Source organism: Ursus arctos, chromosome Y, assembly GCF_023065955.2.
Source record: "Ursus arctos isolate Adak ecotype North America chromosome Y, UrsArc2.0, whole genome shotgun sequence".
Classification (NCBI taxonomy): domain Eukaryota; kingdom Metazoa; phylum Chordata; class Mammalia; order Carnivora; family Ursidae; genus Ursus; species Ursus arctos.
This window is the reverse complement of record NC_079874.1, coordinates 26,434,732-26,450,549: the sequence shown is the minus strand read 5'-3', so window position 1 is coordinate 26,450,549 and position 15,818 is coordinate 26,434,732. Positions and strand designations below refer to the sequence as shown.

The following is a 15,818-nucleotide window of genomic DNA, read 5'->3' as shown; positions in this document are numbered from 1 at the left end:
GGTATTTTGATCGGGATAGCAGTGAAAGTGTGATTGCTCTGGGTAGCATGGACATTTTAACTATGTTAATTCTTCCGATCCATGAGCATGGAATATTTTTCCATCTTTTTGTGTCTTCTTCAATGTCTTTCAAGAGTGATTTATAGTTTCTAGAATATAGATTCTTTACGTCTCTGGTTAAGTTAATTCCAAGGTAACGTATGGTTTTTGGTGCTATTGTAAATGGGATGGATTCCCTAATTTATCTTTTTTCAGTCTCATTGTTCGTGTATAGAAATGCAATGATTTCTGAGCATTGATTTTGTATCCCGCCACATTACGGAATTGCTCTATAACTTCTAATAGTTTGGGAGTGGATTCTTTTGGGGTTTCCATATAGAGTATCACGTCATCTGCGAAAAGAGACATTTTGCCTTCTTCTTTGCCAATTTGGATACCTTTTATCCCTTTTTGTTGTCTGATTGCTGTTGCAAGGACTTCTAGTACTGTGTTGAATAATAGTGGCGAGAGTGGGCATCCTTGTCGTGTTCCTGATCTTAAGGGAAAGGCTTCCAGCTTTTCCCTGTTGAGAATGATATTTGCTGTAGGCTTTTCATAGATGGTTTTTATGAGACTGAGGAATGTACCCTCTATCCTTACACTCTGAAGGGTTTTAATCAGGAAAGGATGCTGTATTTTGTCAAATGCTTTTTCTGCATCTGTTGAGAGAATCATATGATTTTTGGCTTTTTCCTTCTGGATAAAATCTAAGACACCTATCGATTTGTGAATGTTGAACCACCCTTGCATCCCAGGGATGAATCCCACTTGGTCATGATGGATAATCCTTTTAATGTACTGTTGGATTCTATTAGCCAGGATCTTGTTGAGGATTTTGGCGTCCATATTCATTAGGGAAATCGGTCTGTAATTCTCCTTTTTGATGGGGTCTTTGCCTGGTTTGGGGATCAAGGTAATATTGGCCTCATAGAATGAGTTTGGTAGCTTTCCTTCTGTTTCTATTTTTTGAAATAGCTTTAGGAGAATAGGTATTATTTCTTCTTTGAATGTTTGGTAGAATTCCCTGGAAAACCGTCCGGGCCTGGAGTTGTTTTGTTTTTTTTTTTTTTTTGGACGTTTTTTTTATCAATGTTTCAATCTCTTCATAATAAATTGGCCTGTTTAAAAAATCAATTTCTTCCAGTTTCAGTCTTGGTAGTTTATAGGTTTCCAGGAAGTCCTCCATCTCTTCCAGATTGCTTAATTTATTGGCAGAAAGCTGTTGATAAAAGTTTCTAATAATCCTTCCAATTTCATTGGTGTTGGTTGTGACCTCTCCCTTTTATTCATAATTTTATTAATTTGGGTCCTTTCTCTATTCTTTTGGATAGGTCTTGCCAGTGTTCTGTCAATTTTATTTATTCTTTCAAAGATCCAACTTTGAGGATTTTAGTTTAAGGATTACTTTGATTTAGGGGTACCTGAGTGGTTCAGTTGATACCACATTCGACTCTTGACCTTGAGGTTGTGCATTTGAGGACTAGACTGGGTTTAAAGATGACTTAAAATGTTTTTTAAAATATTCTGATTGGGGCATCTGGGTGGCTCATTTGGTAAAGCATCTGCTTTTGGCTCAGGTCATGATCTCAGGGTCCTTGGATCGAGTTCCACCTTGGGCTCCCTGCTCAGCGGGGAGTCTGCTTCTCCTCCTTCCTCTGCCCCTCCCCCTGCATGTGCTCTCCCTCACTCTAATAAATAAATAAAATCCCTAAAAAATATTCTGATTTATTGAATGAATGGTTTGAGGACTCTGTGTAATAGAATGCGTGCTGAGCTCAGCAGGTGAATACCCCAGACGGGCGTCTGTCACTGTCGTCTCTGTAAGCTTCCACGAGTCCACGAGGCTAGGTCCGACAGTGATGTGTTTGTGGAAAGCATTCACGGGCGCTATCCCGCTGCATGAACCTCCGGAAGGTGCCTCTCTCCAGAAGCAAGTTCTGACCCTGCCACCTTGAGATGCGTTTGGTGGCAGGACCTGGCAGGGCTCACCTATAGAGTTTAAGTCGCGAGGGCGGTCTCAGCCGAATGTGCTTTCAGTAGATGTGAAGTGTGTGGACGGAACAAAGGGATGGCCAAAGTATACACATCTGTGTGTGTTCGCAGCGGCGGCTGGGTGAATCTCCACAGCATCAGCTGCTTTGTGCGTCTGAGGGCTCTCCGACTGAACCAACAGACAAGCCTCTTTGCATTTCCACTGCGCTCGACGACGCTGGTCAAGTTGGGACATTGGTTGCATAATAACGGTCAAGCCCTCGGAGGAGGAATATTCTGTTCAAGAGCTTCGTGGCAAGCAGGAAAAAAATAAATAACGCCTTCACCATCCCCTCGTGTATGTTTTCAGTCCACATTTATAGGATGTCAGTCTTCTGATTCTCGGATTGAAATGATTACAGGTTGCTGGGAAGGCAGGCACGGAGCTGCCTTCTGTATTTTTCACAAATAACGTGAAGGCATGTAGTAGCAGAAGGTTCTGTCTTTTCCCACAACGTGCAAGACAGAGGCAATGAGTTTCCAAAAACGTCGTTTACTGAAGTGCTCCGCTAATAACACAGGACTGAAGCTGTGACTGAGAAGTCTCCTGCCCACCAACTCGATGAAGTGTCGTGGAGTTTTCAAGGTCATAGGGAAGGGAGACCCAGACGTCCTCCCTGAGCCTGACCCGCTCTCTGTGTCTGGAAGGATCTTGCTCAGCGAGTTGCCTCACCAGAGAGCAGGCTGTCAGTCACAGCCTAGAGTGTGTGCGGGGCAGCCAAGCATTTATGGGTGTGTAGCCCATGCACCATTGACCGGGCCTCTATTCCTGGATGGTCAGTCTTTGCCGTGCGGTGCTTTGCAAGCCGGTGTGTGTCTCTGCATTTTCCAGGAGTGTTGATGCATCTAAAACCTCATCACCGTGCTTGGACACCCAGGACGTTGGCTGGGATCGGCGGTATCTCGCCTGCTCAATGAAAAACGGCTCTGTAGAGAGATGCTAGAAAAGAGCATTCTATAAATATGCATCGTGTTATGATGAACCTAGGAACGGCCTTCTCCCCTTCCACAGAGGGTCCGCGTACATTGCAGGGCAGGGGTCCCACTCCACAGCTGGGCTTGAACTCCCCTGCTGGCCTGACCGCTCTCAACTACCCCTGGTCATGTCAGGCTCCTTCGTTTGCTTGTTGGGCTGATTTGATCGTCCATTTGTTCGTTCTGAGCTCACATTTCAAAATGCCTCAATCTTGGGATCCTGCCAGGGAGGCCGATGGCGGGCTCTTTCTTCTTCCTCTTTTATTAATTTATTATTTTTTCAGAAGCTCTTGGGCACGCGACGCCTCTTCATTCTCGGCACATTCTGCCCCTACAGGGCAGAGGTCTGTGACCTTTCACGGCCTAGCATCACTTCTTCCAGGGTCTTGGAGGGCACCTGTGCTTAGAAGGAGCCAGAGAGATGCGTTAGTAGACATCCTCATGTGCAGATCGTCAGCTCAGATGGCAGCTCCTGTGGGTCCATGTGAACATGAAGGCACCTTCTTTCCTTCCTGACCCATAATGGGGAGAAGTCGTGGTAGACCAGTTGTCTTGGGTTTGGATTCTCATGCAAATTCTGCTTCCTGGGGAGAGCTGGCATAGACCACGTGCAAACTTTTCTTCGCTCGTTTGTTTGTTGGGTTTTGGTGATTTTTTTTTGGTCTTTTTTGCTTAGTTGTGAAATAGTAACAGTGTCACTTTGTTGTATACTCCTGTAAAAAAGGGAAAGTGACGGAATTCAATACGAGCCCTGTAACTCAAAGCCATACAGATGATTCGCAGTAACTGGCTCAACTTGATCTTCAGCCAGCAGGGACCTGGCTCATTCGAAGCTGATGTTTTAGGCTTATGTTCTGCTTCAGAAGGCAAGGGGAACATCAGTGCAGGGAGCAGCCTTCCGTGTAAAGTGTGATAAGCAGCAGGTCTGAGGGGTGGCCCCCCAAGGTGCTGTAGGGGCTGCAGGAACCCAAGCTATGTGCACGTGACGAAAGTAACAATGCATTTAGCAAAGTGTGCAGTCATTTATTTACTGGAGGTTAGCTCGTTAGCGTTGCGATATCTCGTTCTAACCTTGAAATGTTTTTGGTTATCCTGAGGACTTAAGGAACTAAATAGATATGTAAACGCATCATTGATATCATGAAATAGATGATTTCCCGAGAGCTTTTGCTGGCTGACAAAGATGATGAACAGAGGGGACTGTCCCTTCAAAATGATCATAGACTTCTGACTTAGAGTGTATATGTTAGGCACATATATCTGCTAATAATATATAGAGATGTATTTGCATGTATGTGTATATTTATAAATAGCCATACTGATAATATATATGTTTGTATGTGTGTTTTTATGTGTGTGTGTATATATATAAACCTATAGTAATTATATATATAGGTGTATGTGTCTATACCCATATGTGTCTGTATCCATAATATACATATGTATGCACATGTATATTAATAACGTATATAGGTGTATACATACATGCTTGTGTGTATGTGTATGCCTATATTAATAGCATATATATGTATATGGGTATATATATGTGTATGCACACACAGCTCTATATTAATAATATATACAGGTGCATAGTGTATGTGTGTGTATAGGTATACATATAACTATAGTTGTGTATAGATGTATGTATTATATATGAAGTTGTATGTATCCTGTAAGTGTATATAATAGTACCTACCCCAGATCACCTTTCTCACCAACCACGTTGCATCGCTGCACCCCTGCAGTGCCCGGGAGTCCTGGGTGGGCCCGCGGGAGCCGGGAGAGCTGATGCAGGATCTCATTGACTAACAGAGGTTTACTGCACTTACGCTCCTTGGCAGGTACCGTGCCGGGCCCTGCAGCACCAAGATGTCCGTGACATGCCCCAGTTCATGGTCTAGTGGGACCAGGAAAGCACGTAAGGGATTTGTAGGGAGTACACCAGATGCCCTAGTAGAAATGGCATCGGGCCACCCATCTATTCTGTTATTCACTCCATTTGTGCCCCAGCAGCCTTCAAAAGGGCACTTAGGCAATAGTCCGGTTTAGAGGGAAAGGAATTTCTGACGCTTTCCCGGACAAAGGTGAAATTTGAACCGGTTACATAAAACCAAAGTGCATCCACTAAGTGCATTTCTCAGAGATCGGCGTGAGGCAAAGAGGAGGTGGTGTGACTCCTTGACTCCTCTCAGCAGACCTGGGCGGGAACCCCCAGACCTTCCCATACTCACCAAGCTCAGGACTCTTGTCACAAGGCTCACTCATTGACAATGACTTATAACTCTACACAGCTGTGCGTTTCACCCATTACAACACAGGACGTTTTGATGCACTCGGAATTAAGAAATGCTTTTGCAAGAACTTGAGACTCTTTATAGATTGGGGCCAGTTCAAAGAATGTCCCATGTAAATTCCAAAATGTCAGTGTTGACAGTTGAGCATTTATTGCAGGAGACTTGTTCGGTAGTAGAAGGTGGGCAGTATGGCGGAACAGTTGACTTGGCATTAGACCTGTACATAGGTTTTGCTACAAGAATTCAAGAGATGGGTGTTTACTAGGTAGTAGCACGTGTGTGTGTACGTATTACAAAGAGAATTCGCTTTTGCAGGCCCTTGAGTTCCTATTAATCACCGAATAGAGAGGGAAGAATAGAATTCAGGGGCAAAGCAGGCCATTCCCACGACATTCCTTCCATAGTTGTGTCCTTCGGAAATGTGTCGAGAATGTAACACTTGTGTGTGCTGACCCAGACAGAGTGACAATGAGTCTTGTCTTCATAGGCACGCTGTGGATGCTTCCATTTCTCCAGTAAAACATGCAGTATTAGACATCATCTTGTGGTGCTTTCTGACTTTTGAGATGGCCTCCCGTCATTACTACTTTAATGGCAGTGGGAATGGAGGCGCACGTGCTCATGTTGCTGTCTCCTCTCGCCTCTCGCAGGAACGCTGAGACACCGTTCCTGCTGGTCCTGTCATACCTCCACGTGCACACAGCTCTCTTCTCCTCCAAGGACTTCGCCGGCAAAAGCAAACATGGCGCTTACGGCGACGCTGTCGAGGAAATGGACTGGAGTGTTGGTATGTGTGTCTTTATCTTCCGTGAGTGCTCACGGCAGGCCCTTGTCTTCCTCCTCCTCCCTCACATCCTGTGAATGTGCACTTCTGTGCCCCATGCCTTTATAGACAGTAAGTGGCTTTCCGTTTCTTGTTTTCAAAAAAGGTAATGAAACACTAGGTCAGAAAGATAAACAGAATATAAAAAGCGTCTTCAGCCCCAAGTGCGTGGTTGAGGTAGCCAGCGGCTCATCGCCAGGGGAAGACTCGGTCTGGGGACCAGCAGGCACAGGTTAACGGAGAAAAGGAGCCAACGCACTGTTAGTCATTCTCATCGCGGATCCTGTTAACAATGAAATGTGGGCAGCGTGGTGTGTTCTGCCGCGTTATTAGATAAGTGGTAGGTTTAGGGATACAGAAGACCGCAGGCGCCCACAGCCGTGGCACGCCGCCGTGGGGTCTCCTGGCGATGTTGTTCTGTTTGGCATCACAACCAAGACGGTCTTATTCTTTGTGTCCTTTCTCCTCCTTTCTAAGCAAATTACTCTATTCCTGAAAAATGTGCCATTGTTTTCAGAGGTGCTGGGAAGACGTCTTACTTAAAAAAAAATGTGTCCTCTCCGTTTCCATGAGATCATCATGACCCTGCTCTCTTTGCTTTTCTCTGGCAGAGCTGAGCACTGTCGGGTCTGTTCTGTAGCGTGGAGGGGAAGCAAAGTGATGGAAAACCAGGGGGCTCTGAACTTGTCACTCAGCGCCTGTCTTTGCCGGGGACACCGTGTCTTGTGTGGACGTTGTGCAATCCCTGTGGACAAAACGGGGCACAGTTGTCCAAATGTCACCAGTCCAAAAGTTGCTTAGGATTTTCACATGTTTGTTTTCTTTTCTTTTTTTTCCTCCTCTCATTCTTCCTCCTCCTCTTTGTGCACTGAAGTGATGGTTTTTAACTGTTTCATCCAGATGTTTTAGAAATAACCTGACCATTGCCAAGGAGCATTTTATGTATTTATTTACGGTTGGTTGGTTGGTTTTAAGCTGCGAATTGAACGGGATGCTGGTTGCCTACAGTGGTGATGTCAAGGACAAGTTTTGGTTTGTTAAATCTCGGAAGGAGCACCGTCTTAAGAAACAAGAGGACAGGACCCTTATGGTAGCTTCTAGCTCTCCATCTGCCGTCTCCATGAATCTGAGAAATGTCTTAAGTTTCTAGGCTCTGTTCTGTCATCTTTACACGAAAAATTCAGATGGGATGAGTCCTCAGTTTCTTTCTTCTCTGGGGGTCTGTGATACTGTAACAGAACATGGGGCGCCTGGGTGGCACAGCGGTTGGGCGTCTGCCTTCGGCTCAGGGCGTGATCCCGGCGTTGTGGGATCGAGCCCCACATCAGGCTCCTCCACTATGAGCCTGCTTCTTCCTCTCCCACTCCCCCTGCTTGTGTTTCCTCTCTCGCTGGCTGTCTCTATCTCTTTCAAATAAATAAATAAAATCTTAAAAAAAAAAAAAAAACAGAAAGGGAGTCCCTATGACGAATGCTGGGATTCTCTGAAGCTCAACGTTCCCCTTTCTTGAGATTTGCAAGACAGATGCTTGTTCTAGGGCTCTCCCGTACACCAGGGCAAGCCTGCCTCTTCTCATTTTGCTTCTTTAAACGTTGCATGGGAATCATTTTACATTTTGGACACCTTTGCAGTGTGAATCAGGAGAATATTTCATCCCTTTGATGAGTGTTATATTTTAAATAACAGGTTTCTTAGATGACACCAAGACGTTTGTGGACTGGCACGCGAGCTCATGGTGGTATCATCAAACGAACTGATTAATTTTTATTTCACTGTCATGCCATGTATGTGTACCCTGACTCATTAGCAAGTCTAACTTTCAGTGTTTTCCTACTCCTTCTCCCCTCTAGAATGAAACAGAGAGTGTTTTCAGTCTTCGAGATCTGCGTCAGAACCTTGGTAGATGATTCTGTGCTTTTCTTTTTGGACAAAAAATGAAATCCTCCCCCTTGGTCGTGACATTAATTTCTTGGGATGTTTCTGCTGTTTTACCTGTCCAGTACAACGGAGCGTTTCGAGGAACATTCCTTCTTTCCAAGAAAAGCCTTTCCTTATGAGGCTGAGGGGACTGCAGTGTTCTGAATAATTACATAAAAAATAAAATGGGGATATTTGCTTAAAACTGTTGCATCCTGCAGGAGAGACCCCTGAGACAGGAGCAGAGAGCTGCAGAGGGCACACCTCTCCCATTCGGAGCCATTTTCTTTCAAAATTGTTGGACACAGCCTAATTATAAGGAGCCTAACTTTCTCCACTGCAGGGTTCTCTGTACCTGGAAAGGCATGGTCACAACAAAAGTGCCTTTGTTACTTAATTGCACTCCACGGCCATTCCCACACCACGTCCTTGCGTTTATGGCCTTAGTTTTAGCTGTGTGATGGCGCTGCCTTGCATGGTTATAGTCGCCAAGGGAAGTGAGCACGCAGATTTGTAGTGAGGACCACAGAAGGGGTCTTGCAGAGACGTGACCACATGGGTGGCTCACATCCAGGATCTAGACTCCCTCTAAGTAACCCGACAGGTGGTTAGCCTTCTTTCATAATCTTAGTGACTGTGGGCTCAGGGAGTGCCACACACCCAGCCCTGGACCTTGCACACTCGCTCCCTCCTTTGTGCCATGGGCCGTCGGTACAGCACACGGTATGCTCATCGTCCCCATTCTGCAGGTAAGGCAGGTGAGGGTTGGTGAAGGGTGCTGCACCTGCCTCAGGTGTACTAATTACAGAATTAATAGCAGGGATGAGCAGGAACCCGAATACAGGTGTGCCCCCAGAGCATGAGGGTTATTGTACCTGGTTCCACCACTATCCCTGTAATGAGAAAGGCCGCCTCACAAGCCCTGGGTGGTCAACACTCAATCACAGGGAAAGAGCTCATCCCTACATTACTCACGTTTATTGAATACTCTGTGCCTAATTTTTTTCCTTCTTTTTTGGAGGGGGCGTGGAATAATGCTAAGTCCCTTGACGCAAGGGAAGTTAGGAGCCATGGAGGGATTTGAGATTCTTCCAAGAGATCTTAAAATAACACAGCACGAAAAGTGATGAATGAGTGTCCCAGCGAAGACGCAGATAAGGTGCTTGAGAGTTTGGAGAAGGGCGGGCATATGGGGCCAGTGGACACAGCCCATCATGTCATTTCAGCAGGGTACCCCCACCGTAGAATCCTGCGGGCAGTTGGGGCACCGACGCCAAGTGTGATTTTCAATCCCAAGTAATTTTGAAACCTCAGAGCTTTGGGGAGGAACAAATGGGCAAAATCACAGTGTGTTCAAATGTGCATGGAGTCTCTTGGGGGTGTGACATCCTAGCTGTTTTTCTTCCCCCTGAAATGGAGAGATATTCACTTGGGATCTGTGAATGGAAACAGGGCAGAGCGAGCAGGTGGAGGGATGGAGGTGGTGGCCGCCACTGGTTCCTTATCTGTGGCTTGTACCATTCCAGAGGACACCTCCAGTCCATCACGTGGAATTTCCACGAGCTCCACATTTATTTACAGCCCCATGCTATTAATATAGAGCTGCGGGAAGGACTCTTAAATCAGCACTTGCTCAGGGTTCCACTAGCAAATTCCGTGTCCTACACAGAGATGCAAGTCGAGAACAGTGAGGTGAACGCGGATATAAATCTCTGGCTTCAGATCACCTTTCAATTAAAACAAAATCCCTGTCACTTCCAAAGCTTGGGATCCAGTGGCTGATGTGAGATTTTTTGTCTTTTGAACAAAAACCATGAGCCTTTATCTTTAGTGGAAGAAGCACCGACCTTCCTGGTGGCATGGAGAAGTCTTCAGGAGTGAGTTTTCAGTGGCTCTCTATCTGTGATGTGGGACCCGCTTGTGGCTGTGTCTGATACGCTGACCTTCAGTTTCTCCCCGCCTTTCCCTCTGTGGGGCTGGACACTGCCACCTTCTCTGGGTGCAGGGATGGAGCACACAGCCAACCGGAAGGAAAAATAACAGAAGGGTTCATACAAGACAAGCTGGGGGCGGAGGGAGGGTAATGGTACAGAGTAAATTCCTCTTTTCCGTGCCTGACGTATAGTTGAGCACATGGCATGCAGTATCAGCGGCCACATGTCAAATCCGTCTTGAAGAATGGAGAGTAAATTAGAAGGTCTCATTTAGCAGATCAGGGTAGTGACAAGGACCTCAAGTAACACAGGCAGATGAGGGGCCTTGGATGTTGGTCAAAGCCCGTAAAACCTAAGGCAGAATTCTAACCAGGGTTTGGCATATTGGGCATGAGTCTAACAGATTATCCATTTAAACATGGACTCTTTCTGGGACGATTGTGAGACCCTGAAATGCAATGTGCGATGGATAACCCCTCACTTAGTAGGTCTATTTGCCTGGGCCAAAGTGCTTTGGTTGGGTTCACGTAAAAGACATTTGCTTCTAGAATGCTAAAAACCAGGGGCATAGCAGGGGCTCAATAAGTCCTATTTAAGGGTGAAATCATGGGGGTCAAGTGCCTGATACTTGCTGAAATTGCTAGGGAAGTGTGGCTTTCTTTTACCTATGTGGATAATGGTCTGCCTGTGGGAGTGCCTAAGATTGCTTTGGAAGCGGTAGACTAACTCGTGACTCAGGGTTTACTTCCATTGAAGTCCAAGGTAAAAGTTTAGAAATGAACTTCCATGTGTCTACTTCTCATCAGCTAGCATCACAGGGTCTAAAAAAAAACAATGGCAGTATTCTCTTTGTGATTCTTTTGTTCTCTAAGGAATGTAATCTGGGCCGTAACGCTGTGTATTTCCTTTGGGATTCAATACATCAGTTTTCTATCTTGAATTTTTAAACGCTCCTTTTCTTGATAAATGGGGCCTCCTCTAAAGCGTGAAAATAATGTGTTCGCTCCTGATGCATACTGAAAATGGAAGGCCAGGTAGAACATTGAAAGGAAGGACAAAATGGAAACAATCCCCAAAAGAAAAAGAGAAGAACCCCTGAGACAGAAAAGTAAGAGAAGTGAGGGTGTTAGAATTCAGGGTAAAGAACACTGAAAAAAGACAATCAACTCCAACTAGGAAGAGGTGAAAAGACACAAGTGGATTTAGCTCCTATAAGTGTTAGGGTTGTAGGAGGTCGCTGAGAGAGAGGTATTTGAGGAGCTCGGGATCACTGGGGTTGAATATTCCTTCAAGAGGCATGGAGGGACGTGGGCAGAGGTATAACTTACTGGACTCTCTCTGAGCTCTGTCCTGCTTGGGGGGAGACCAGGAGTTGGGTGTTGGCTCAGGATGTGGAATTGGGTAATTTTCAGTCCAATGTTGAGGCAGGAGATAGATCACTGAATTGACTGATGATTGAAATTTTGCCAGAAAGTATCACAAAAGACAATTCAGCTTTGGAGTTTGGGGCATTAGGGAATGACCCAAGTGTCAGGCCACGGCAGGGGAATGAGGAAAATGGGGGGCTGGTGGCTTGGGAGGTGATGGGTTGCAGGTCCAAACAAGATGGTAGGGAAGGTGTTGGAAGTCTGGGAGGAGGTAAAAGTGTTTACATGGCAGAGGTAGAACCATTCCAGGGATGCACAGGTGTGTGGTGTGCTTGTAGGAGTTTGGATAAAGGACAAGAAGTCAGGTGTCTTGTGTCAAGCACATCAAGAGACTGGAGAGCCAGGGTATCCAGCTGACTCCTTCCCTGTGAGTGCACTCACATGAAAGCCACCAAGCTCACTTCCCTTATGACTGGAATAGCTGATTAGCTTCATTCACTTTCAGAGTGGAGGTTGATGGCTGGGCAGGACACTGGATGAATAATGGTGTACTTTATTGAGAGCAATGTAGAGCCATTATGGACCACACAGTCATTAACTGAGCTTCCAGTTTTATCAAACGAACGCTCAGTGGAGACTTGGAAATTATTTCAAGGATTGGTCACCAGCCAAAGTTCCAGGTTTTTAGCAGGTTTCAGGGAATAAGAGAGGTGGGGTATGCGCACTAAATCATGCTGGCTCCCAGCTCTGTACAGCAAAGCCCCATCTGTCTGGACCATGGCGTGAAGGCAGTATTAAGAGTAAAATGCTCATAATGCATGACTCATTGTCACCTTGTAGCTGTGGTGCACATCACAATGAGCTGTGCTCAGGACAGTCCCTACTCTGAGGCAGTGAGAAGCAGAACATGGAAACATTTTGTCCTAAAACTCTTAAGCTTCTCAAGTAGAACAAGTACATCCTCCATGCTTCTGCAGCCAAGATTGGATGTGTCGTGAATTCTTAAAACGTGTTTTTAATTTGCATTGTGTTTAAAAGTGTGCTCTGTAGAGTTTAAATAAAAATAAATAAATGAAGTTAGGAGGCACTGGCTCCAGGATAGACAGAATGATGGAGAAGAATGGGAATCCCAGAAAAAGAATCTCATGTAAATGTAAAGGTGGCCTTTCAAGGCAGACAGCTAAGAATAGATGATAATGTTAATTGCAATAGGACAAATAAACTTTGGGAGACATTATAATTACCTTGCTGGTGCCTGGCACTATGGTGTTTTGTATGCACTTAAAAGAGACAGTGTGATGGTGGTTGTGATGATGATGGTGATGATGGTGATGTTGATGAAGGTGATGATGATAATGAAGAAGATGAGGATGATAGTCATGATGATGGTGGTGGTTAATGGTGATGAAGGTGATGGTTTTGAAGAGGAGGATGGTGATGGTGATAATGAAGATGATGGTGATGATGATGACAATAATGGTGATGATGATGACGATGATGGTGATGAAGGTGATGATTTTAAAGATTAGGATGGTGCTGATTATGATGATGATGGTGGTGGTGATGGTGATGATGATAATGAAGAAGATGAGGGTGATGGTGATGATAGTGACGATGGTGATGATAATGATGATGATGACAGTGATGGTGGTGGTGATGGTGATGATGATAATGAAGAAGATGAGGGTGATGGTGATAGTAGTGATGATGGTGATGATGATGATGGTGATGATGATGACAATGATGATGGTGAAGGTGATGATTTTAAAAAAGATTAGGATGGTGGTGATTATGATGATGGTGGTGATGGTGATGGTGATTGATGATAATGAAGAAGATGAGGGTGATGGTGATGATAGTGATGATGGTGATGATGATGATGATGATGACAGTGATGGTGGTGGTGATGGTGATGATGATAATGAAGAAGATGAGGGTGATGGTGATGATAGTGATGGTGGTGATGATGATGATGACAGTGATGGTGGTGGTGATGGTGATGATGATAATGAAGAAGATGAGGGTGATGGTGATGATAGTGATGGTGGTGATGATGATGATGACAGTGATGGTGATGAAGGTGATGATTTTTGAAGAAAATGAGGGTGGTGGTGATTATGATGATGATGATGATGATGATGACGATGATGACAGTGATGGTGGTGGTGATGGTGATGATAATGAAGAAGATGAGGGTGATGGTGATGATGGTGATGGTGCTGATGGTGATGATGATGAGGTTGGTGATGATGATAATGATGATGGTGATGATAATGGTGGTGGTAATGGTGGTGATGATAATGGTGTTGGTGATGATGATAGTGGAGAAGATGATGGTGCTGATGGTGATGATGATGATGGTGTTGATGATAGTGGTGATGCTTCTGAAGGTGATGATAATGAAGAAGATGATGGTGATGGTGATGATGCTTGTGGTGAAGAAAATGATGATGAATGAAGAATGATGAAGATGATGATGATGATGATGAAAATCACAAAGATGAAGAAAAGAGGAAAGACGTGATGATGGTCCAGACAAGGCAGTTTCTCAGGGAGCTGTAGTTTAGGAACCCAGAGTAACTTACCCAAGCTCACAGAGGCAGCATATGACACCTAGGATGTTATCTGATTCTGGGCTGTGTGGCTGTTCCTCATTCATCTAACTGAATTCCCCGTGCAGATTGAATTTGGAAAATCGACCCACAGAAGAATGCAGATACATATAATTGGGCTTTATCTGAGATATCCTTGAGCAAGCTCTTTCTAAGCTTAAAAGCAAAGAAATAAACAGTAAAGGACAATATTGATAGACTTCAATAAAGTCTAAAATTTCCTGATGTCAAAAAAGATAACTCAAAGTATTGGTAAACAAACCAGTTTAAAAGCGTATGTGATATCTACGTAGAATAAAGAGAAAATCCTTGAAGTGTAGAAGGAACATATACAAAGATATTGATTAAAAGATAAATACTGGGGGGCACCTGGGTGGCACAGCGGTTAAGCGTCTGCCTTCGGCTCAGGGCGTGATCCCGGTGTTATGGGATCGAGCCCCACATCAGGCTCGTTTGCTATGAGCCTGCTTCTTCCTCTCCCACTCCCCCTACTTGTGTTCCCTCTCTCGCTGGCTGTCTCTATCTCTGTCAAATAAATAAATAAAATCTTTAAAAAAAAAAAAAAAGATAAATACTGGGAAAGGGACTTAAATGTGCCAATGTAGTGTGTCAGATCACTACACACTTGGTAGCATTAAGCATTATGACTTCTAAAATAATAATAATAATAATAATAATAATAATGTAATTATCACCCCCCTAAAAAAAATCTTTGCTAATGTGATGAATTACACAAGAAACCTGTTAAAATTACATATGCCACCTTATATTGATTCCTAAAGAGGGCAGATATTCCTCTTGGCTTTTTTATAATTAAACAAAAAAGTCTGTTGTCATGTACGGGGCAGAGTGAGCCCCGTAATTTTCCTAAGCCCCTAGTCCCAGGACGACCTGATGAAGAGCTAAGGCTGCCTGGTCTTCTCCAAGTTGCCTCTGCTAACCATAGCATTCAGTTTACTTACAAAGTATGTTTTAACTATTCAGCCAGCACTTGGTGTTTCTGACTCCCAAGGCATCTATGACACAATTATTAAAACTCAACTCAAGCAGCAAATTGGATTTTATTTTCACACTGGTGCTTCTCTTCATTGAAAATTCCCTTTTGGAATTTTCAGCAGACTTTAAGTTGCTTGGGGGCCTGTGTGCGTGTGTGTGCGTGTGTGTGCGTGTGTGTGTGTGTGTGTGTGTGTATACACAGGGTTCTTTGGCATCATGACTCTCTTCAAGTGCATGCTGAATAGCATACCGTTTTGGCAGAGTTTCTAAAATCTGATTAATTCAGTAACTTCAATGTGATGCTAATTCCCCAAAGTGGAAATTGATGTTTAAAAAAAAAAAAAAAAAGACAACCAAACAAGGAACTGGTTTATCCCAGACTATCAAATCTTGGGCACATGGTTAAAGTGGCACCTCAGCTCTGAATCAGATAAAATATGACCTCTAGTCTTGTCACCGTAAGCCCTTCTTACCAAGATAATCATGACATAGAGCCTGCCGACAGACAGTGTCTTCCCAGGGACTTTTGACAGGTCCTGCTCTTACAACACCTCTCCCTAATGGACAGATTTTTTATTCCAGCAGATCGAGCCAGGAGAGAAATGAAATAGTTCTTATAGACCACTGTTTACCTGAATGCAGGATACCTAACAAGGTTGTGGAAACTTCGGGAAGACATCTAGGAAGTGAGGATAACCCATAAATTGTAAAGGGATGTCTAATAAGGACCCACTTCGGTATAATTTTCTCTCCACCGTCGTCAAACTGATTTAATCAAGAGAAAGTATAAAAAATCGCATGCTTGATTTGCAAAGGGTTGCATTAAGCTT

General features: G+C 44.4%; 1 protein-coding gene across 1 annotated transcript in view; it reads left to right on the top strand.

Moving 5' to 3' along the window:
• The window catches only part of LOC113240763 (steryl-sulfatase), a 151,358-nt gene that overhangs the window by 81,323 nt on the left and 54,217 nt on the right, over positions 1 to 15,818 (top strand). The window contains 1 exon segment of the mRNA XM_026478173.4: positions 5,990 to 6,126. Within this exon segment, the coding sequence (XP_026333958.2) occupies positions 5,990 to 6,126 (137 nt within the window).